At 39.0% G+C, this 24,768-nt stretch overlaps 2 protein-coding genes across 5 annotated transcripts in view; one reads left to right on the forward strand and one right to left on the reverse strand.

The window, feature by feature from the left end:
* The window catches only part of NEDD9 (neural precursor cell expressed, developmentally down-regulated 9), a 296,941-nt gene extending 287,853 nt beyond the window's left edge, over positions 1-9,088 (reverse strand). For both annotated transcript variants that reach the window (XM_036868228.1, XM_036868227.1), the window contains exon 1: positions 8,959-9,088. The gene's annotated coding sequence lies outside the window, so the exon portion shown is untranslated. The remainder of the gene's footprint in view (positions 1-8,958) is intronic.
* Positions 9,089-9,418: 330 nt separating this feature from the next.
* Positions 9,419-24,768, forward strand: part of TMEM170B (transmembrane protein 170B) — a 45,406-nt gene continuing 30,056 nt past the window's right edge. The window contains exon 1 of one of the 3 annotated variants that reach the window (XM_036868231.1): positions 9,419-10,126. In XM_036868231.1, coding sequence (XP_036724126.1) covers positions 9,811-10,126 — 316 coding nt within the window. In that variant the 5' untranslated portion in view covers positions 9,419-9,810. The remainder of the gene's footprint in view (positions 10,127-24,768) is intronic. The other 2 variants (XM_036868230.1, XM_036868229.1) reach the window with 2 other exon arrangements.

A 24,768-nucleotide genomic window follows, 5' to 3' on the forward strand; every position in this document is an offset into this window, starting at 1 on the left:
TGTTTCTTTTTAAATAATAGTTATGTGTGCATATTTAAACGCAGAAAATAAATAAAATCTCCAGAGAGAGGAATAGATTAAAGAATTTGGAGATAATATATATCTTCATCAAAGACCAAATCCAGGGCAAATGAAAGATTTCATGAGATGTGACTATAAAGTAATAGACTGCATGTTTTAATGACTTACTACCATTTATAGTTCCAAAATGATATTATTCTTCAGAGAAGACACTCTGGAAGGTAGATTGTTATTCTAATGGCGTTGCCATTACTTCAAATACATTTTAATTTTCTTCCAAACCAGGTAGTTCCAAACCACACAGACAAAGGTTTCACCACTCATGACACACCTCACTTTTACTCAAAAGACGTTTCTTGCCAGGCTGGCCACTCAACTGACATTACACCAAGCAACTTCTGACTATTTCCAAATGCCAAGTCCACCCGTAAATTATAAACATTAGCACCATTGAGGGCAATTTTTAGAAGTGTGCCAAATATTTATCAAAGTAGTCTTAAATACCCAAATGTGAAAGAAAACATTCTGATTTCAAATAGAGTATCAATCTTGTTGGCATATATGCTTGATGACTTCAAACCAGGCAAGGCTTTTGACAAAAGTTTTCTTAAGTACATATTATAGATCAATTTTTTCCCAGATACTTCAACAGTTAAGCCCTAACTGGCTACTCACTGAAGCAATGATGGTATCTTTACTGGTGAATTTCCAACTGAGGTCCACTCAGCAATTTCTAAGTACATTTAAATACATGGCTTAATTTTTTCCTCCTTATTTCTTATACCTCAATATGCATGAGAAGGAAATGGCCTTGTTTTTCAAAGGCTTACAAAGAACAGAAAGGAATAAACTATGATTTCAAAATGCCTAATAATCTATTCACATCATGTTCAGAGTTTCAGAAATGAAGAAGGACAAGCAAAGGGAAAAAGGGTCATCTTTAACTTGCCCCCACTTTAACTTTCCCAGAAATTACAGACAGAAAGAAAAAAAGATCATTAACAAAACGTCACTTTGCTTAAAACAGAAACAGACTCATAGACCTAGAGAACGAATTTACGTTTACTGTGGGGAAAGGTTGGGGGAGGGATAGATTGGGAGTTTGGGATTGACATGTACGCACTGCTATATTAAAGATAAAATGCCTTTCCATGAAAAAAAAAGTCACTTTGCTTAAAATGAGATCTTTTTAAATGGGACTCTTAGTTCACATGAAACACAAATTTTTCACTGTCTCATCTTCACCCTGGAGTAAATTAAATTCTTTATTCATCCTTCTATTGCATTCTGTGTCATATTTCACAGTGAAATACTAACCTGCACTTTATTTGAGCTTGGAAATCCACCACAAATATAGGGAGGTTGAAATAAAAGAGGAGGCTCCCTTGGAGGCCAGACTCTGAGAAGCAAGAAATGCACCCTGGTTGCAGAGAGGAAGTTGCATTTTGTTGTACAACTTGTTGGTTACGCAGAACTCTTGGCCTAATCATGAGAGATGACATCTGTTCAACAATTGCACAACTTACTCCTCAGTCAATCAACATCTGTTAATTTGATTTGATTTATTTATTTTTTAATTTATTTTTGGCTGCGTTGGGTCTTCGTTGCTGCGTGCGGGCTTTCTCTAGTTGCAGTGAGTGGGGGCCGCTCTTTGTTGCGGTGCGCGGGCTTCTCATTGCGGTGGCTTCTCTTGTTGTGGAGCACGGGCTCTAGGCTTGCGGGCTCAGTAGTTGTGGCACACGGGCTTAGTTGCTCCACAGCATACAGGATCTTCCTGGACCAGGGCTCGAACCCGTGTCCCCTGCATTGGCAGGCGGACTCTTAACCACTGCGCCACCAGGGAAGCCCGTGTTAATTTGATTTTAAGACACAGTCTTCCATTCCTTTGGTCATCAAGAGTGATGGAGAAACTAAGAGAAGAAGCCGAGTGCCCTACTTGATACAACCTTTTCCCCAACTTAGAACTGGGTCACATGACCTTGGCTATGAAGAAGGCTCTAATTCAGCCTATCTTATTCTTATAATACCCTCAGCACTTATGGAATATATATATATATATATATATATATATATATATATATATATATATGGTGAATATATATGTCTGTAACTGAGTACACACATTGTATTACATATATAAATATATACATATATGTAATATATTTACTGACTACATACATATATTATGTAACATATATAAAATATATAATATATATTATTCCTGCACTATACAATACATATATGTATATTATTATACATATTACTATACGTTACATATAATACATATTAAAATAATATTATTGTATACTATATACAAGTATAATAACACATATTATGCATTACATTCTACATGTATACATAATAAACATACATTTACATATATATAATTATACAATGTTAGTGTATACTCAGTCACAGGTTGTTGTTAACTGTGTTCTATTGTTTCTAATGCATGTTTTATTCTCTTAAACCAATGCTAAGGTCTTTAAGGGAAGGAACAGTGTTTTTCTTATCTTTTAACACATATGATTAGTATAATGAAAGAAAAGTGATGAAAATTATTAACTTCAGTTCAAACGTACTTTTACAGTGGGCCAGATGTTCTCATTTTATTCCCAGTTACCCCAGATATTTACTATCCAGGTAGATCCCAGGGGAACTGCAACAGGGCTGCAGCTCTCATGCAACACCAGCAAGAAATAAGATTTGTTGTTTAAACCAATGAGATTTTAAGTTTCTTTGTTATGTAGCATGGTCTAGTGAAACCTAAGGTATAGCCTAAAGCAGATCTAGTGGACAAAAATAAGTAAGATTATAGAAGACCTTTAGTAACGTAATAAATATGGTAGATCTTATTCATATAGACCACACTATTCCCTAAAAACAGAGAATACACCTTCTTTAATTGTGTACTCACTTCCCCAAATTAACCATATACTGGGCTACAAAGAAAACATCAGTAAATCCCTCAAAGTGGAAATGGTATAAATAACATTCTTTGGCTACACAGTAATTAAACTATGAACTGCTAACAAATATAGAACTGCCTCCCTTTGAAAGTTGAAAGTTAAAAAAGAATCTCTCTTTTAAATAACTTCAAAGTAGAAATCAAAAGTAAGATGGCAGAATTTCTAGAAGATAACAACAGAAAATGTTAATAGAACATCATGTATCAAAAGCTACAGGATACAACCTAAGCAATGCTCAGGGCAAATTCAAAGTTAAATACTTATATTAAGAAACAAGAAAAAATATAAAGAAATGAATCAAGCAGCTAACATAAAATTTACAGAAAATAACAAAACAATCCAAAGAAAAGCAGAAGAAACTAACTGATAATGATAAAAGAAAAAAAGTGAAATAATATACAGAAACACAGAGAACTGATAAATACATCTAAGAGCTGATTAATTGGAAAAAATATAAAATGACTAGCAAATATAATTAAGATAAAATTAGAGAATGTGTAAGTTCGCAAAATAAGCAACGTGTTGGAGAAGTTAAAAGATTTACAAGAGGTATTGATTAACACTGCAAATTACTTTTAAAAATTGTATCAGATAGATAAAAATAGGTCAAATGAAAAAATTACAGAAAGAAATCAGGAAGAGAAAAAATATTGAAATGGATAAATTGCCATAGGAAAACAACACTACCTAGAAAAAAATTGACAAAGAGCTGCTTCCCTAAAGCATCGACAGCAGTTTTACACTTGAATTTCACCAAACAACGAAGGAAAAGAAAAATCCAAACAACAACAGCTTCTAAATATTTTGTATAAAGCCAACACAACGTTAATTAGCAAAAATAAAAAATAAAAATAAAAACCACAAACTAAATTAAACACAATTCTAAAGAGAAACGTACAGATCAATCTCACTCACAATACTGATGACATAATTCTAATAAAAGATTAAGACATGGAATTAAGTAGCATATTGAAAGAATGAGAGATCATGACTAAGTGGCATTAACTCCAGAAACTCAAAGAAAATGTATTAGGAAAATTTTAATATAATCCTCATATATTTAGGACCAAAGGAAGAATCACATTGTCATATCCATAGATGCTAAAAAGAGACATGTTCAACAACTTTTCAAAATCAAATTTCTTAATAAAATAAAACATTAAAATATCTCAACATCCCCTAAATTTATTTATAAATGTAACACGATTTCAGTGAAAATATAACCAGTAATATTTTTAGAATTAGGAAGCTGATTTTAAAGTTCTTCCAGAATAATACACATTCAAGATTAATCAGGAAAAAAATTGAAAAATGAATAGAAAAGGAGGACCTATCTTAGAAGAACCTGAAGCATATTGTACAGTTAAAGAAAATAAAAATAGTGTGGTGCTGACACATGAATAGATAGATAGGACAAAAATTAAAGTCCAGAAATAAATCCAAGTATACATAGAAATTTTGAACATGATATAGCTGGTGTTTTAGGTCAGTGGGAAAATGATGGATTTTTCAATAAATGTTTTGGGACAACTCAGTTGCCATCTGGAAAAACAAAATTAGATCTCTACTAAACGTTTTACATTAAAAAAGTTCCAAGTGGACTAAAGGTGTAAACAAAGACACCCATAAAATTTTTAGAGAAGATATGAGACTTAAAAAAACCAAATCTGAGAAGGGAAGACATTTTAAAGCATGGCGGAAGACTTAGATACCATAAAAGAAAAGGCTGACAACATAAGTATCAGAAATTTCTACATGACCAAAGAGTTTTGTTAAAGCTAAAAGGCTACTGACAAACTGAAAAAGATGTATACAGTACATATCACAAATGGTTAATTTGTTAAATATTTAAAAGCTCCTACATGTAAGTTTTTAAAAGATAAATTACCCAAAAGAAAAATGGGCAGAAGTGTCTAGAAAAGGCAATCCATATGTTCCTTCACACACACATAAAATGTGTCACCTCACTTAAAATCAGAAAATCGCTAATAAAATACAGTGAAATACCATTTTCACCATTTTGTTCTTGGCATACAATGTTTTATGATGTTTAGCTCAACAATTAAGTACTTTAAGAATTGGGTTTAGTGTGGATTATGCATCATGAATCTACAAGTGGCATTTACTCAACACATTATTTTATGTGTTTTATATTTGGCCTTCCATCCATAATATGACCAGACTGGATGCAGGGTAATTTCAGACACCGGTTTTTAGGGGGGAAACTGAGTCTCCTGTGTTGCCAAATGCAGGATTTTGTATGCGTGTGATTTTAGCAGAGTCTTTCTTTACACTCACATTCAGGCCTCAAAGAATGAATTCTTAGAGTTCAAATGTCGTGTATTATCTCTTTTAAAGACTTAGTATAATAAACAAGGAGCTACACGGCGGTGGGGAGTGGGCTGGGCAGCATCTGGCAGAAATTGGAAGGTAGGTGGTTTGTATGCACAGGTGGAGGGAAAACAACCAGGATGAGGTGGAAAATGGACTAGAGGCACCGGCAGGTACCTGCCTGTCCTTCCATCTCAGACATGCTCCTAACCCTCCATGACTGTGGGTGGACGTCATTTCCCACTGCCAATATGGGGCATCTCTCTGCTCTTTTCTGAACAGGGCTGGACCCCTCAGCAGCCCCACAATGGTGACCTGGCACCCTAGGTATGCCATATCTTACTGCAGAGACAAAATAGGACATACCTGGTTTTTCTGATTTACTGTGATGCAAATGTCTCTTGACTCTTAACAGGTGTTCTGAGAAACATTTCAACAAGTAAATTTCAGTGCAGTACCTATTTTAAAATAATATGCACGACCATTTCTTCCTCTTATTTCTGACATTTCTTCCAACAGAATTTTATATTCTTCCAAAAACCAACAGTGTTTTCATTTTGTGTGTGCGTGTGTGTCCGTATAAGAACAAGATACAAGATTTGGGCAGAAGTGAGGTTTTGTGTATAGATTTTGAAAAAAAAAGTAGTCTAATAGTGTTATAAAATTTAACACTATTAAATTAGTGTTATGAAATTTCAACCCATCCTTGTGAAAATTAAATGAGCTAATATGTTGTACTTGGCACAAGGCCTGGCAGGAGGAAGGAGCTATGTGTTGATTATTACTATTAGTTAAATGACGCCAAAAATCTGAAGAGGTACCATTACTATTTCCATTTTAAGGCTAGTAAGTGATGCAGCCAGTGTTCAAACCATATTTTCCAGATAATGAATCTTTTAAACCTGCACCATCACTCAGAGTTTGGAGCTGCTGAAATGTGTCGCGAGATGAAATTAGGTTGCCTATGTAATGTGACTCTGTGATGTAGTACTGTACAGCGAGAAAGGAAGATAATAAAGGAGAAAGATGTCCTCATAGTTAATGTTTTTCCCAAAGAATCAATATCATTTTATATTCTAATTGACTTTAAAAGCTTTCTTCTGGGCCCTCTCTGGACAATTAATAGGATTCCTAAGACTTATGGGTGTTCCCTTACTTGTGTGTAAGAAATAAACCAGGAACTCTTTGTGAATTGTTATTTATTTCACATGCAAGGGCACGGGGCTAAAAGAGACCTCTAGGATTTATTTGGGGTGTTCCCTGATTTCTGGCAGGAATGTGACTAAACCATTCCTTGACTGGTGTATTAACTCAATACTGAAAATCTGCAAGGAAAGAAACTACACAACTTCCACCTGCATTAATTCAGTTTTGGGTTTCATAACCTTGGCCATTGGGAAATGTTCAATTCACTTAAGAGTATATGCTTCCAACATATCATTATGTTTATCATTTGCTTTATCAAGGCAAACACAAGTTGAATGCAAGGTATTAGCCTAGAGAGCTGAGACCTTATGAATCTTCAAATCCTATAGATAATGCCTAGCACAGAACATTATTATAGATAACAGATGCCAAATAAATGCTTACTGAATTGAGCTGAATAGCAAGGGAAACGTTGTCTGGTTATCAAAGTGCATTATCGATTTGAGCCTTCCTTGCTGTGTCTTACTTTCTCATTTCCAGAAATGAACACTTAGGTTCCATTAAAAAAATTATGTGAAACAAGAAAAATGCTGACTTTTCTATGAAGTTTATTCAATTATTCATTCAACAAATATTTGATGAACACCATGTGCTAAGCACTGTCCCAGGTTCTGAATATTTTAAATGCATGCTACCATGTTTTAAACAGTAGGGTGTAATAATAAGAACCCCACTGATTCCGTGTAAACTAACTAAAAGTTCCTGATGTGAGAGTTTAATGAGCTGCTGCTTAGAGAGTTTGATATGAACCCTTCATTGAATGTAGTCATATTCTCTAATACCTCTAATCATATAATATCAAATCTCTTATTGGTAATCATTAGGTAACCTGCATCTCCCCATCCAGAACCTTAAAGGTATGGAGTTGATAGTGAGGTAAGGAAGATGGTGTGGCTACTGGAAAGAATGAACAGACTAGGAATTCAGAAACTGGGCTGTGAAGTGGTGTCACCTCTGTAAGGCACTTAATTCTGCAGAATCAGTTTCACCTATCTGTAAAATAAAGTGAATTGGCAAAGTGGTAAAGCCCCTTTTAAGTCTGACTCTTTTATAATCTTAAATTAAGATCTCATTAATTCTAAATCCTTAGACGACGATAACTCCACATGATGAGTTTTGGCTCAGTTCTTATTAGTGATGCAGACTGTTCCCTTTCCTCCTGTGTTGTGACATCAAACAGACAATACATATGCCAACTAAAAATGGTTTTCTGCCTTCTGGTTCTGTAAGAATGAAGCCAGTAGCCACTGCAGTCGCTAACCTTCCCCACACCCTGAAAGGAGTTCAGGGTGGAGATCAGGAATGAGGCCCTCTGTGCTCCAGGAAAAACTGGCAGAACAGGTCTTCAGTTAGGTATTTTCAGGAGAAGATTTTATGAGCCCAATTTCTTGCATCTTCTCATATCTAGAAAAGCCCTAAAATCATTAACAGAGATACGTGCTCCTCGTGACTAGCACCAACCTTCTTGTGACCAGCAGCAACTTTCTGCCAAAATGTGTGCTTAAGGGCACATACGCCCCCTTCACCAAAGTCACGTCTATACTGACCTCCTCCGCACCTCGCCAGAGCAGCTGCTCAGAGCTACCTGAAAGGCTGTATCCCCGGCTACAGTTCTCGTTCTGCCCCAAATAAAACTTAACTCACACCTCTCGCGCTGTACATTTTTTCAGTTGACACATACATACGTATATAAATATACATATGTATATTTTAAGGTGGTCACCAAGAACACCCTTTACAGGTGATCCAACCCTCCTGCGTTTTGCCCAAAGTACTTGATGATTTAGCTACAGCATGAACTTCGGCGTCCTTTGCAGAGTTTCTTTTCAGACAGTAAAGAGGTTGAAAAAGGATGGGGAGAGGCGGGCTGACTGGTGCATATGTTGTTATTGCCAAAACTTAATTCTTATTTTTCAAGATAAAAGGTTTCAGACTTCAAGGAGGAGTTCACTTCGTTGTGGTTGAATTTTAGACAGTTTCTCGGGCTAACGGTGGATATGGAGAAAGGCAACAAACCACGGGAAGAGAGGTCTAGTTTAAGTCCTGAGCTGGGCGGGGGGGTGGGGGGGGGGTGGGGGGAGATAACGGAGACTTTTACAATTTAGGTAAAGAGAGTACTGCAACGAAAAAAGAGCTAGCCCCGAGGGTGGCCTTGAGGTGTAGGACACCTGCCCAGCCCCGGCACTGCAGGTGATTTCAGATGCCGGAACCACGGGAGGCCCAGGTTCTTGCTGTGGGTAGGACTGGATGAATCGTAAAGTGGGTCTGTTTCTGCTTTAATGGCTTTCGGATATATTCTGCAAGTAGTGACCTACCCAAGTCATCTGCCTCACCCCCCCCCAAAAAAAAAACCCCAAAACCCCAAACCCACAAACTGACAAATCTAAAATGTTGAGATATTTACACTTGTTAGAAAAAGTTGTACTCAAACCTTTTTATCCAATGTATTTCATTCGAAGCCAAAGATGTGAAGTGTCACAGCATCCACCTGACGGAGTTTGACACCTCGCTCCCCGCCACGTAGGGTCAGGGCTGCAGCTCAGCCTGGAGCTCCAGCGCCGCCCGGATTCTCCCGGGGCGCGCGCCCGGGGCCGGGGGGCCGGGGGGCCGGGGGGCCGGGGGCAGGCAGGGCGTGGAGCTGGTTCCCCTGGAGCGCCCAGTCAGCAGCGAGGCCCGGCGGTGGCGCTAGTGACGTAGGCCGCGCTTCCCTCCGCCCCACTGCGGGCCGAGGCTCAGCCCCGTCAGCCTCGCGAGCTCGCGCGCGCGAGAAGCAGGAGGAGGAGGGCTTTGGGGCCGACCGGCTGTCGGAGGGCGACGGGTCGCGGGAAGGGGGGAGAGTGAGCATGCGCAGCAGCTCCGTGGAGAGCGGGGGAGGTGGGGACCCGTGCGCGCGCGCACGATCGGCCCGGGGCGGCCGCGGGTGGAGGGGGCGGTTCCTCGAGTGTCGGCGGCAGGAGGGTTGGCAGGCTGGCGGCAGGTGCTGCCGCGGCCGCTGCCGCTGCCGCCGCCGCCGCCTCCGCCTCCTCCGCCTCCTCCGAGTCCCGGGTCTGCTCGTCCTCTCGCGGTGATGAGCTGAGCCCCGTCGGGGGCTGCACCTGCCGGCTGCCCATCACCCCGGACCTCCCGGCGTGACCTCGGCCTCCTCGCGTGCCCGGCCCCCGCGGCGGGCGCCGAGCTGCTCCTGAGAGGCAGCGGCAGCGGCCTCCTCCGACCCGAGTCCTCGCTCGGGGGGCCGCGCGGGGAGAGCGCCCGGCCCCCTCCCCTCCCCAGTCCGCCGTCCTCGATGTCTCCCCGGCGGGGAGGGGGCTGCCTGGGAGACGCGCTGAGCGGCCCCCCCCGGAGGCCCGTCGGCGGCAGCAGCAGCGACCAGCCCGGCGACCCGAAGCCTCCCCCGGCGGCGGCGGCCTGGAGGAGCCGCGCACCCGCCGCCGCCCCCGGAGCCTCGCAGCCGCCGCCGCCGCCCGGCGCCCGAGGAGAGGGCGGCGGGCGTCCCCCAGGGAAGATGAAGGCGGAGGGGGGCGACCACTCCATGATCAACCTGTCGGTGCAGCAGGTCCTGAGCCTCTGGGCCCATGGGACGGTGCTGAGAAACCTTACGGGTAATTGATGCGCCCGGGGTGGGGACCGGGATGCGGTGCCGCCCCTCGCCTCCCTTCTCCCTCCCTCGGAGGGGAAGCGCTCCTCGCCGCCCCACCCCCGTGCGCGCCCCGCTCGGGAGCTCGCGGTCCCAAGTCCTGGCGAGGAAGGTGTTAATTGGATCCGCTCCGCTCCTGTTCTGGGGGCGCCGACGCCAGTCCCCCGAGACCCCGGCTCCAGAAGCGCTGGGGGAGAATCCACGACCCCCGCATCCCCTCCCTTCCTGCATCGGGAGGGCCGGCGACCTCCCTGCCTCTGTAGTACGCGCGGAATTGCTTTAGCGCTGAGACTTGAGTACGGTTAGCCTTTATTTATCTCCCCACCTCCATACACACACACACGCACACACACACACACACGCACACGCGCGCGCTTGCTTCTTGCTCTTTAGGTCTTTTTCTAGTTTAGCTCTATTTCTTTCTTGCAAATCTCAAATCGAATGCAGGACTTAAATTCCCTCTCACAATGATCAGTTTGCTTCAACTGTTAATTTGTTTTTGCGATATAAATGACTCATTAAGTAGATTATATTAGGTCACGGGCTGGGTCAAGGTCTAGTGAATTCTAAGCACTTTTTGCTTTAACCGTATATCTCCCTCTCTCTCCTATTTCCTTTTGTCTGTCTGTCTCCCTCTGGCGTCAAGCTGCTGCTTCTGTGACATTTGCTAATTTTGTGTATTTCCCTTCATACGTCAAGGCTATCAGGAGGGAATTGGACTTAATATATTACAGTAATTAACATCAATTTCCAGTTGTAAAAGTGAGCAATAATACGCATAAACTTTTAAAATCAAATTTGTAGGTCTGGTTTGTGGAGAAACTTCTGGCTTGGTTAATGCAGAAATGCTTGTATTATACCCTGACTTTAAAAAATACTCGCTAAAGATTAGTGTTTACGAGAAAGTGATTTCAGTTGCAGTTTGATGACTCCTCAGTGCGTGCTTCTCAGGGAAAAATCTTAAAAACATACTCAGGATTTAATTTTTGAAAATGTATAAGACAGCTAATTTTGATAGAGCATTAGTATTTCAAAATGCATTATGTTAAACTGGTTAAGAGTATGGAGAGTATTTTACAAATATAACCTATCTTGATAGGATACAAGATATTATAAAATCTAGCATTACATGGAATTCAGATATTCATAGAGAAAAGTTGGGATTATTTACCACCAGGTTGAGTTTAAAGATGCTGGGTGCCTTGAATGTGGAAACTGCTATATAAAATTAACATGGATTCTGGATTGATTTATGGTGCCCTCACTTTTAATCTGTGGTTATTTAACTTGGAGCACACTGACCTTACATGATGGTTGCAGGTCAGGAACATGTTTTTAGTTCTGAAAACCTACACTGACATAAGAACCATTTCATAATTCAATTGAATTTTGAGATAGACCACTTTATCTTACTTATGGCTTTCCTTGTGTTTATCCACTGTTAATATTTCAGATGTTGTATGAATTATGTTCATTGGAGTAAAATGAAAAATAAGGATTTAAGAATATGTATTTGTATATGTTAATGACTGGCTTAACTCATCGGTGGGTATTTAGAGAAAATTAGCTTTGGGAACCACAGAGTAAATGTAAATGTAACTTACCTCTTGGACAGATTTAACAATATTTTAAAATATTTACTTTAACATTCTGAATCATTATAGTGGCTTCCAGTTCCCATAGGTCAACCGTTAGGCTAACAATAGTAGTTTCAGCCCAGGGTTAGCTCTAATTATCTCCTAATATAATCGTAATAATCAGCTGTTGCTCATTGGACTTTGCCATTTTATAAGGGATATGGGATATGCTGAACATCCAAAACCAGGACTGAGGTGGGACTGAGGAGCATGAGAACCTCTCCTAGGAAATTTAAATAGAGTCTGAGTACGCAAAATTCTGTCAAAATGGAGAAAATAGATTAGGAATAGGCTTCACCAGCAGGTGAATGTACCACGTTAGGAACCACGTCACTGCTAAAAAGTAGACTCCGTAAGTGGTAACATTCTGATGTGGTTCATTATGGCCTTCTCCATGCTTGTGACCTTCGCGATCCCATATGCAGCTTGATCATTAGTTAAGTGATGCCTCCTACAGTGCCATTTTTTTTTTCAGCTTCATAATTAAGGTGTAAGTTAAAATTGTTTGTTGTTTTTTTTTAACATTTTTATTGCAGTATAATTGCTTTACAATGATGTTAGTTTCTGCTGTATAACACAGTGAATCAGCTTTATGTATACATATATCCTCATATCCCCTCCCTCTTGCATCTACAGTGCCATTTAGAACTTAGTCTATTAGAAACAAACACACAACTTCTAAAACAAGATGACTCCTATTTATTGAATGCCTGCTATGTATCAGGCAATTTACATATATTATTTCTAATCTTCAGAGTAACTCTCCAAAGCAGATTTACAAAGAAGCTCAGAGAGGTAAAGTTGGCCCACATCAAATAGCTTGAAGTGGCTGAGCTAGGCTTGAAACCCGTCTCTGCCTACAGAACTACTCTCTCCCCCTTTCCAAGCTGCTTTAGCTACTTCTTCTCTGTTCTCTATAAACAGAATGAATTAAGTGCTTCATCTTGTTCCTTCAGCTCCTTATACATGCTTTTGTTGTTATATTTGTCAATTACATTATAATCTTTATTTGTCTCTTCTAGACTGTGAGCTTTTTGAGGGTGGGGTCATTGTTGTAATCATGGAATTCTGGAATCCTAGTGTATTGTATCTGGCACGTAGTATATGCTCAATGCATGTTTATTGAATTGAGCTTTTAAAACAATACTTAACAGTTGCATGATTAAAACATTCTAGTTGCCTTATTTTTCAGCTACATCTGTTTGAGTGAATATGCTTTTAACTAGGACATAAGGTGTTTAAGCAGTTTATATAGATAATTGTCATACTTTTAAAACACACAAATGCTTTTTTTGTGCTAGTTACCGTTCTTTCATGGATTTTATTTAATCTTTTCAACCATCTTGAGAGAGATTAGTGTTTATCCTTATTTTACAGGTTCAGACATTGAAGCAAAGAGTAACTTGATTAGATCTGGTAGCTAATAAGTGAAAAATTATTACCTTTTTTCAGATTATGATAACACATATTAAGTCAGAAGGCATTTTTGTCATCATCATAAACTTGGAAATGAAACAGGTAATAGAAAGGAGCATAGTGTAGAACCAGACTGATTTAGATTTAAGAAATGACTGTGAAGGATTTGCAGAAATCTCGTTAATAGGAGTTCTGGTTAATTAAAAAGTAAATAAAAGGGTAATGTACTCTCATCTTTTATTTTTTTCAGTTAACAGGTATGATTTATTCCTCTGTCTGTATCTTATCCCATAGGTGAAGCAGAATTATTGACCTTTTTATCTCAGAGACCAATCTTTTGAAAGTAGTCTTGTGTATGTATTACTTTGATAGAAATAGATTTTTAAAAAGTGATGACAACTAGAAATTAGAATTAGCCTAACATTTTAGAGCTAGAAGTTATGTAGTTTGATTACTTCCTTTCAGAAATATTGGGATATACATGGCTGGGATCAAACAGTCATTTAATGACAGAGCCAGGACTAGAACTGCTGTTCACTGACTCTCAGTTCTGTGCCTTTTGCTTTTATTTCACATCTGATTTTAACTCAGGCAGGTCTGATAGATGATAAATCTTAAGGCACTTAAGAACAGCTTTGTAAGTATTTGCCCCAAATGAGCCCAAGAATGGGTGAATGGAACTAATTTTTGTCCAGAAATAAAAGATACTGTACAATGTAAGATATTATTGAATAGTGATAATAATAGTAATAATCTTTCTAAACTTTTAAGTTGCCATAGCCTATGTAAATGTTAGTGACCCATATTTACTATGTATCTGGTTTTAGAAATCCTACCAAGTTCAATCTCTTTTTTCTCCTTCCTGGAAGACAGTAGTACTATAGGGATTTCATATAGAGATTAGCACCTGGAGACCCCCATCTTTGTCACTTCATAACTATTGCCAGAGTTCTCTTCTGTATGTCACTTCCCACAGTGTGTGATTCTCAGGATTCCTAAATTGTTTGTTAACTGTGTATAGGTTATATGCTTATTCAGCTCACTCGAGTAGAGAGATAAGTGGCTTCCTTCCTTCTCATATAGTTTTTCTTTCTCTGAATATGTCCTAAATTCCTCTTCCCCACCACAACCTAAAATTAGAGTCAGAATGTATATACTCTTTCAGTTTTATGGGTAACCTAACTTCAAAAAAACGATCAGCAGTGAAATGTATCCTTTTGCTTTACTTTTATTTTCCTCAACTATTTTGGCTCCCAACTTTGTGTTCCCACCCAAATTTGGTTGCTAAGAGTTTAGAGAAGAATTTTTTACTTAGAAGGAGGCAGGATCCCTAACCCCCCGGATAAACACAGAGCCGGGCTCGGGTTGGGAAAGGAATAATTGGTTCCTCGGAAAAAAAGGCAAAGTCTGGCCTCAGGCTCATCCCCTCTCTCAGTGTCAGCAGCAAGTGTGGGCGCAGGTGCTCCTCTCTCTTTATTGCTATAAACATCGGGAAGCTGGGAATTCAAACTGGAATGAAGGTCAAGTGTGTGTGTGTGTGTGTGTGTTTACAAAATATATATGTGCTTATTTATTTTTACTATATACATACACAGTTATGTTTCCCTTTTAGATTTTTTAGTTGCTAAGCCACTTTAGTGTTAATAGTGATTATCAGAAAAAAAAAGAGAGAAAGGGGGAAAAACTTGGGTACCTAGTATACATACTTGTAATTGTTCACACCTCATACTAGTATAGCCAGCAACTTTCTTTGGTGGTGCTCCCAAACAGGTATGCTTCTCTCAGTACCTGCACGTATTCTAGTGTCCCATTAGGTTAAGTTCCTCCTCCTAAATGTTCTATTATAGGAGGTGAGTTTATGCAGATAAAATTATTTCAGATGTCCAATTATAGAAATTTATGTTTTGTAAATGTAGCCCTAAAGACAGTGTGCTACTCTTCAATATTTGTGCCAGACCCCAAAATTTACTTTTTCTGAAATACATGTGAAAAATCCCTTACTCTTTTGTGGTACTGAGCCAATTAATAAGTGCTGGTATGATTTGTACTTTATAGGACTTTGCCATTTGGAAGAATTACCTGTGTTATCGAGAATGAAGCCACTGTAATTTTTCAAAAATTAGAATTGCCATCTTCAGGTTTTTACTTTCCTAATACCCATCTCATTATCTTTGAATCATATATCAGTATCCTCTGGCGGTACCACATCCAAGGTCCAGATGATATTTCTTAAACCTAAAGCAATTTCCAGATAAGTCTTGGGACTGTGTAAGCTATGATTTTGATTCTTAAATGGTTAACTATCAGAATATAAATATATTTATCTTTGCTTTGTTTAGTGATTGGAATAAAGGACCAGAAAAGTAAGATAATTCAGGAAGAGAAGTTAGAATAACTAGGGATATTTTTCCTGTAGAAAGGAATTCTAAACAGAAGAGGAAGGATGAGGCAGAGGTGGGGAGGAGGAATTGGAACCAGGGAAGGAAACTGGAATTAAGAATGGTCAGATGTAAGAGGAGAGCCCAGAGAATTCAGCGCATTGAACTTACCTTAGAATCAGATGAATAATTCTAATAATGGCTATATTTATTGAACCCCTACTATATGTCAGGTACTGTACAAAGCATTTTGCATGCATTTTACTTACTATAATTGAAGTGGCCATAGAATGTATTGTTTTATTAAATGTATATAGAAGAATTATACTAAAAAGCAGCATCTAGCATTTTCAAGGATCAATCTTGTTGCATATTTCTTGATCATGAGCATTTGCCAGTCTCTGTGGTAAACACTGATAAACAAAAATGAAAATGTCAATCATTGTCCATAAGGGGTTCATGGTGTAGAGAGGCGAACTAACCTTCAGGTTAAGTCGTACTTCGGCGGCTTGCTGAGTTCAGGGAGAGCCAGGTAATGGGACTTTGAAGACAACAAAAGAGGTAGAGAGCAGAGAAAGAACCTGTTTAAGGGATGATGGAGAGAGAGGAGAGGTGATCTGTTTTGAGGATGGTTCAGGAATACCACCAGGACTTGATTAAATTTAAAAGTATTTTATTGCTCTTGGATAACTATGTGTAGCCAATATGTTTTCTTTTATTAATTAATAATTAATTAATTAATTAATTTTGGGGCTGCATTGGGTCTTAGTTGCTGCACACAGGGTTTCTCTAGTTGCGGCGAGCGGGGGCTACTCTTCGTTGCAGTGCGTGGGCTCTAGGCACACGGGCTTCATTAGTTGTGGCGCGTGGGCTCAGTAGTTGTGGCACACGGGCTTAGTTGCTCTGCGGCATGTGTGATCTTCCTAGACCAGGGCTCGAACCCGTGTCCCCTGCATTGGCAGGCAGATCCTTAACCACTGCACCACCAGGGAAGTCCCGCTAATATGTTTTCATTATAAAATTCTCTCTCCAGTCCCTACCATGAATTACTTTAATCCAATATGGTTACTAAATCTTGCTACATATCAGAATTACCTGGGGCTGGTTGAGGGTACAGTCCATAGACCCAGTCCACAGCTATGGAATTAGAATCTTTGAGACCAGGGCCTAGGAAGGTACATTTTAAACTAGCTCTTAAGGTGATTTTATTACTGAGAGCTCAAGGATTGGGAACACTGGATTTTTTAAAAATGAAGCTTTTTTGTGATCAATTTGTAACTGTGTTGTGATATATAATGCAAGTGAATGTGGAGTGTTTAGTACAGCTAAAGACTTATTAAAATTTCAAGATCAATGACTCATTTCCAAGAGGATGCTATAACCCAGTTTTTTTAGGTGACTGTCTTTTAACATTAGAGGTTAATATTAGAATTTATCTTTTAAAAATGTTTTCTTTACTTATATGAGCTATTAGCTATAGAGAAAAATTCTTATTAAATGGTAGTACTTTAAAAATTCTAAACAGTTCAGTTATATTTAATCTGAAGTATATGGGAGAACTAAACATTAACAATGTTTATGTAAATACTTACATAATGTGCAGTTATTGGAACTTCCCCCACTAGGATAAATTAGGTTCTGCTATATTTTTGTATGCAAATAAAGAGTCTAAAGAAGCAATAGGATCCTTGAATTCATGAGTCAGTAAACAGTTTTATCCTTGAATGCTATTGTCTCTCGTACTTTAGAAAAGCCACATATTTTTTTTAATATCTTTATTGGAGTATAATTGCTTTACAATGGTGTGTTAGTTTCTGCTTTATAACAAAGTGAATCAGCTGTACATATACATATATCCCCATATCTCCTCCCTCTTGCATCTCCCTCCCTCCCACCCTCCCTATCCCACCCCTCTAGGTGGTCACAAAGCACCGAGCTGATCTTCCTGTGCTATGCGGCTGCTTCCCACTAGCTATCTATTTTACATTTGGTAGTGTATATATGTCCATGCCACTCTCTCACTTCGTCCCAGCTTACCCTTCCCCACTCCCCATGTCCTCAAGTCCATTCTCTATGTCTGCGTCTTTATTCCTGTCCTGCCCCTATGTTCTTCATGACCATTTTTTTCTTAAATTCCATATATATGTGTTAGCATACGGTATTTGTTTTTCTCTTTCTGACTTCAGTCTGTATGACAGACTCTAGCTCCATCCACCTCACTATAAATAACTCAATTTTGTTTCTTTTTATGGCTGAGTAATATTCCATTTTATATATGTGCTACATCTTCTTTATCCATTCATCTGTCGATGGACACTTAGGTTGCTTCCATGTCCTGGGAAAAGCCACATATTTAACCAGACCTTGGTTTCCTCATCTATAAGACAATCCAATGACAACAATTTTCACATTGATGTTAAAGGAAAGATGATCTAAAGATTTTAATGAGTTAAGAAAAAAATTGAGAGATTTTACTGTGAGTTAAGAAAAACATTTACCCGTTTGCATATAAATTTGTTTTTTTAGTCTTTAAAATTAAGAAGCTTTCTTTTTTAAGTGGGGCTTCAGACCTTTAATATGCTAATTTGTAGAGTGAGGTTTAAGACCTAGAAAATCTTTGTTCTCTGAATACCATTTAATAGTTCTTAGAATTAGGCCTTCTTAAGACTTGGTTTAGGAAACTCTGGATTCAATATCTGATGATCCCTTCCAGTTCTGAAATTATCTGTGTTTTTGTTTTTTAACCCCAGTATGGCATAACTGCTTCCTGAGGATTACTGTCATCATATCAAAGGTGTGACTGTTCTGACCGTGCTTGTGCATTACTTGTTTTCCTAGTTGTGCTTTTATTTTCTGATCTGTCATTCATTTGGTCTCTTATTTAGATTTAATTTTAAGAATTTGTTACATTGGGAGTTTCATTATAAGTTATGCTCATTGATGTGAAAAGTTCATTTTTGAGTGTTCAGTGTAAAGATCCTTTGGAAATACTGTATTATGAGATTGTAACATTTTATCAGTCACTGAAAAGATTATTTTTTAGGTCAGTGACTGATTCAAACAAATATGTTGTTACTGACATTTTTTTGGTAGGACATGTATAATTTAAGATGCTTAAGGGCATATAAGTAATAACAATTGAAACTATTGTATATTGCTCTGTTATAACTTCATAATAGATTCGGATTTTGCCATTTAATCCTTATACTTTTATAACTGAGTAACTAATCGATTATGGGAAGAACAAATTGAATGGCATCTTTTAGGAAGGTAGTGCTATGGCTTAAATGTAAAGCAAATTTTGAACTATCTTAAATAGCCTTAACCTGATTTTTTTTTTTACAGCAAATGATATTCTGATTGTTTTAAATTAAAAATTTATTTTTCTAAGAATTTTTTTTCTATTCAATGATGAGTACTGTAATTTACAGTTTAAAATTATATAATTAGCTGGTAAAAGGGTAATTTAGTTTAAGTGGGTAATAAACAGTATTGCCGTAAGCTTTGAGAGAGGCAGTATATTCAAGCAGCTCTTGAAGGTGTCACAATTAAATTTAAAAACTAATGTTTTTGCTCTCTTTTAAGAAGTGGAAGCAGACAGCTATTAAATATCTACAGTAGCTTTAACTTTGATGTTAAATGAGGCTTCAAGTGAAAAAATGCAACAACTTATTTTTAAATCTGGTTAAAATATTAGAATGATTAAAAATAAGAAAACATATCTTTTTTAAAAAATTAATTAATTTTTGGCTGCGTTGGGTCTTCGTTGCTGCGCGCGGGCTTTCTCTAGTTGCGGTGGCTTCTCTTGTTGTGGAGCACAGGCTCTAGGCGCGTGGGCTTCAGTAGCTGTGGCACACGGGCTCAGTAGTTGTGGTTCGCGGGCTCTAGAGCTCAGGCTCAGTAGTTGTGGTGCACAGGCTTAGTTGCTCCACAGCATGAGGTCTTCCCCAACCAGGGCTCGAACCCGTGTCCCCTGTACTGGCAGGCGGATTTTTAACCACTGTGCCACCAGGGAAGCCCAGAAAACATATCTTTTATGTTTACTTTCATTTTAATTTTCTTTGTTGCTCACTTCTTTGTGGAGCGTTAAGTTTCCATCTAGTATTACACTCCTGTTTGAAGAGCTTCCTTTAATATGCCGTGTAGCACAGGTCTACTGGCAGTTAATTTCTCCAGTTTCTTTTTTTTTTTTTTTCTGGAAAAAAGTCTTCATTTCACCTCCAGATTTGAAAAATGTTTCTCCTGAATATAGGTTCTGGCTTTGCATTTTTTTCCCTTTTAGTCTTTTAAGGTGTTATTGTATTTTGTCATCTGGTTTGGTTGCTTCTGATGAGAAGTTTGCTGTACTTTTTATCTTTGTCCCTCTGTGTGTAATGTGTCTTTTTTTCTCTTTCTTTTTTCCTTATTTCTTCTTCAATACTTCCCCTTTATCTTTGGTTTTTTAGCCATTTCACTGTGGTGAATCTAGGTATGTGTGTGTGCTTTATTTTTGTTTTGTTATTTTTTAGTTCTTTTGGGAGGTCTTTATCTTGCTTAGGATTCTCTGGGAGTCTTAGATTTGTGGTTCGATATCTTTTATTATTTTTAGAAATTTTCGGCCACTATTTCTTTAAATATTTTTCTTCTCCATTATCTCTTTCTTCTCCATCTGGGACTCCAATTACATGTATGTTAAACCATTTGAAATTGTTCCATAGCTTTTGGATGGTTCCTTTTTTCCCTCCTACTACTTCTTTTTTTTTCCCCCACTCTTTTTTCTCTTATATTTCAATTTGAATAATTTCTATTTGTCCACTTTTACATTCACTGATTCTTTTTTTAAAATTTTTTATTGAAATGTAGTTGATTTATGATGTGTTAATTTCAGGTGTATAGCAAAGTGATTCAGTTATATAAATAGATAGGTAAATAGATTCTTTTTTAGATTCTTTTCCATTATAAGTTATTACAAGATATTGAGTATAGTTCCCTGTGCTATACAGTAGGTCCTTGTTGGTTATCAATTTTATGTATAGTAGTGTGTATATTTTAATCCCAAACTCCTAATTTATCCCTCCCCAACTTTCCCCTTTGGTAACCATAAGTCTGTTTTCTATGTCTTTGAGTCTATTTCTGTTTTGTAAATAAGCCCACTTGTATCATTTTTTAGATTCCAGATATAAGCAATATTATATGCCAGGGGTCCCCAACCCCCAGGCCATGGACGGGTACCAGTCCGCGGCCTGTTAGGAACCGGGCCGCACAGCAGGAGGTGAGCGGTGGGCGAGTGAGCGAAGCTTCATCTGCCGCTCCCCATTGCTTGCATTACTGCCTGACCCATCCACCCCCGCCCCGGTCCATGGAAGAATTGTCTACCACAAAACCAGTCCCTGGTGCCAAAAAAGGTTGGGGACCGCTGTCATTTGCTATTTGTTTTTCTCTGACTTAATTTCACTTCATATGATGATCTCTGGGTACATCCATGTTGCTGCAAATGGCATTATTTCATTCTTTTCTATGGCTAATATTCCACTGTGTCTATATACCACATCTTCTTTATCCATTCATCTGTGGATGGACACTTAGGTAGCTTCCACGTCTTGGCTCTTGTAAATAGTGCTGCTATGATAAGTTCACTGATTCTTTGCTTAACTATGTCAAGTCTACTGGTGAGCCCATTAAAGGAAGTCTTCATCTCTGATATCATGGTTTTTTTGTTTTTGTTTTTGCCTTTTCTTGTTTTTTTTTTTTAAGCATTTTCATTTGACTTTTCCTTGGACTTTCCATCTCTCTGCTGAAATTCCCCATCTGTTCATGTGAGTTGTCTACCTTTTCCATGAGAGTCTCTAACATGTTAATTATAAAGTCCCTGTCTGGTTGTTTTAAAATCTGGATCATCTCTAAGTCTGATCACTTTATTTCTTGACAATGAATTGGTTTTCCTGTTTTTGAGGGTGTCTTAATTCAATATTTTTTTATTGAATTAAGGACTTTGCATGTATAACAGTAGTGACTGAGGTATATAATATCAATATTTATGCCTGGAAATGGGCTTCTTCTGCTAGACCAGTAGGGTGAAGGTTGATTTAATTTAGTCAGGAGTGAGCCGAGTTTGAGCTTTCTTGTTATGGTTACCTTCAGCGCATCCCAGGCTTCAAATTCCCCAGAAGGTGCTGTTGTTGCCTTGTACTCAGCGTGGGGGCTGGGTGCTGCAGGGTTGGTATCAGTGTTAGTGCTGTATTGTCAGCCTTTAGCCATCTCTGCAAGCCTGCACCATGGAAGAGGTGTCTCTCCACACCCTTGCCTTCCCCCAGCCACAGCCTTGTGTTGCTCATTACTTGGGGCAGGGGAAATTTCTGTCTTGTCCTGTCCAGTTTTAGTCTCAGGCAAGCGCTGTGTAGTGGGGTATCTGGGGGGGGCTGTCCACGGTCCTGCCTTTCTGAACCGTGGTAGCCACACTCTCCCTAGTATCTGTGATTGGTCTTGGGCAGGAGTCTTCTATCCTTCCCTCAGCAGTAACCGACTCTGCTTAGAATAGGATCCTGGGTCCTGGATGGTTTTCTGCCCCTCCCCCAGGGGTAAAGGATTTTTCCTTCTACTCTTCCCCAAGCTGGAGCTGCAGTGGGCCTTTGCTTGTCCCCTGAGGGTGACAGAATTTGCTGACTTCCAGCAATGGCTAAGGCTTGTTTTGAATAGGAAAAAGGTTTCCAAGAAGCACGCCAGGTTGTCTATGTTTCCCTTAGCAGCCACTGATCACCTCCTGTAGGCCAACATACATCACTGGGGTGGCTCTCTCCAGTCTCCGTCTTTCTAGGGAGTGCTCGGTAGAGACCCGTGGAAGAGAGCTTGTAGGTGACTATGTACTTTCCTTGTGTCACTTACTCCAAGCTGACAGGTTAATCGCACACTTGGACTTTAACTGTTGGTTAAAATTTTAGCTGATTTCTTTTTACCCACTTGTATGGTACCCACTTCCTGTTCCTGTGCTTTGCCACAGGAAACATAGTGAGTATGTCAGCTGTCTCCTTGGAGGGTCTTGTCCCTCTTTGAAATTCAGGTTACTTCGTTATCTTGTAGCGTCACCTGACTGATGGGCTAAAGAAGAGCTATGATTTTGTAGTTTATCTTTGTCTCATTGTTAGGGTGAGAGTGACATTCTTTATAGCTTTCTATAGCCTAAATTTGATTCAAATTTATATCTAATAACAGAATTGTGTTAGTAATCATAGATTTAAAATTTGACAAATCATGAACTTAGGAAGATTGCAGACACAACAAACTTGAGATTTACTGCTTTTTAAAACGTGGCCCATAATATACATGTATAGGTAGTCTTCACATTTTTCTACTTGACATATTCTTGCCTTTAGCTTCTCTACTCCTTGCTTCTCACCAACATTTGAATAGTATTGCTGATGTATGAAACACATTTTCCCACGTTTCCAAACCTGACAGCACTGTCGTCTATTCAGCTGTCCATAGCAGAAATCTGGGAGGCCAGACATCACATCTTCCTCACCTCCATCGTCCAGGCCATCAGCAAATCCTAAATATTTCAAATTCTTTTCAATCCTAAGGCCAGTGCCTAAGTCCAGGCCTGAGTTTCTCTTGGAACTCTTGAAATATTCTGATAGTCTCTCATCTCTTTCTAGTCCCCCTTTCCCATACTTGCCAGGATAATTAATTTTTTAAAAGGTAAATTGTGATTGTATCACTTCCTTATTTAAAGTCTTTCATTGGCTCCTCATAACCTTCAAGCTTCAGGATAAAGTCCACATCTTTAGGGTCTGTAAGCACCCTCCCTTCCCCACAAAAGCTGCTCCAGCACACCTCTATGATCTGCAGCCAATTCTCTCCATATTTCTCGGCTTTAGCCAAACCAGAGGTTTTGCAATTGCATATTCTCAGTTGTACATAATTTCATGCTTAGATCATTTTGTCTTAGCGCAGTTTTTCACTCTTGGCTGTGCATAAGAATCAAAACTTTAAAAAATTCTGAAGCCCAATTAAGTCAGAATTTCTGAGGGTGATATTTCTTTTAGGCTCTCCCAAGTTAACTCCAACCCCTAGCCAAGGCTGAGAACCGTTAGCTTCGAGTGCCCCACTCCCCATTCCTCACCCTCATTCCATCTCCAGTGTGTTTATCATTTGGTTCAGTCCTGTTTATTTAAAAAATTCAGGTGGCAAACGAATTCTCTTGGGATCTTTCTTGACATTTCTCCCTCTTGTTCTGTGTAACTATGGGTGTATGTACCCCATAGCGTCAGCTGCATACTGTGCCCTGAAGAACCTGTGGTATTAGAATATATGCCATTGACAGACCATTAGTTCAACACCCAAAGTGTCAGGTCTCGATACTATATGAAAGTACTGTGACTGTAATTTTCAGTGGGGTGTGGGGTGACAACCCAACCCCCTGGAGCATGTGTCAAAATCATCTAGACCAGGAGTCAGCAAGCTTTTTCTATAAGGGACCAGTATTTAACATACTCAGCATATATATAGTAACTGCAGTAAATACTTTCAGCTTTGTGGGCCATGTGGCCTCTGTCATAACTACTCAGTTCTGCCATCGTAGCATGAAAGTAGCCATTGACAATATGAATGAGTATGACTGTGTTCCAGGAAAACACTGAAATTTGAATTCTGTGCACTTTCTGTGTGTCATGAAATACTGTTCTTCTGGTTTTTCTTCAACCATTTCAAAATGTAAAAACCATTCTTAGCTCGCAGACTGTACAGAAACGGTCGGTGGTCAGATAGGACTCACGGTCCATACTTTGCCAACCCCTGATCTAGGGGATTTTTTCAAATTATAAATGCATCATCTCCCTGAGAGTTTAATAAGCTGCCTATGTGGGACACATCCCCAAACTGAGAAGTCACTGGTGTCAGAAACTAAGGGGGGGCAATTGCCACACCTTAGATTTGCTGGAATGAAAAAAAAAAAACTTGAGGTAACCAAATTTGAACACAGATTATTTAAACATATAACGAGGACCATTTCTATAAAGAAGATAGAAATTATGAACAGCCCCCAAATTTAGTCTTACTGGTATGTTATTTTCACCTTGAGGCTTAGTGTATGTTGAATACATATAAATGTTCAGTATCTACTTGCTAATGATTTTGTTAGAAGGGTTAGATATGCTATAGAGGATTAAAAATTATGTTTAGTGTTTGTCTATTGAGATAGG

Source organism: Balaenoptera musculus, chromosome 11 (assembly GCF_009873245.2).
Source record: "Balaenoptera musculus isolate JJ_BM4_2016_0621 chromosome 11, mBalMus1.pri.v3, whole genome shotgun sequence".
Taxonomy (NCBI): Eukaryota; Metazoa; Chordata; class Mammalia; order Artiodactyla; family Balaenopteridae; genus Balaenoptera; species Balaenoptera musculus.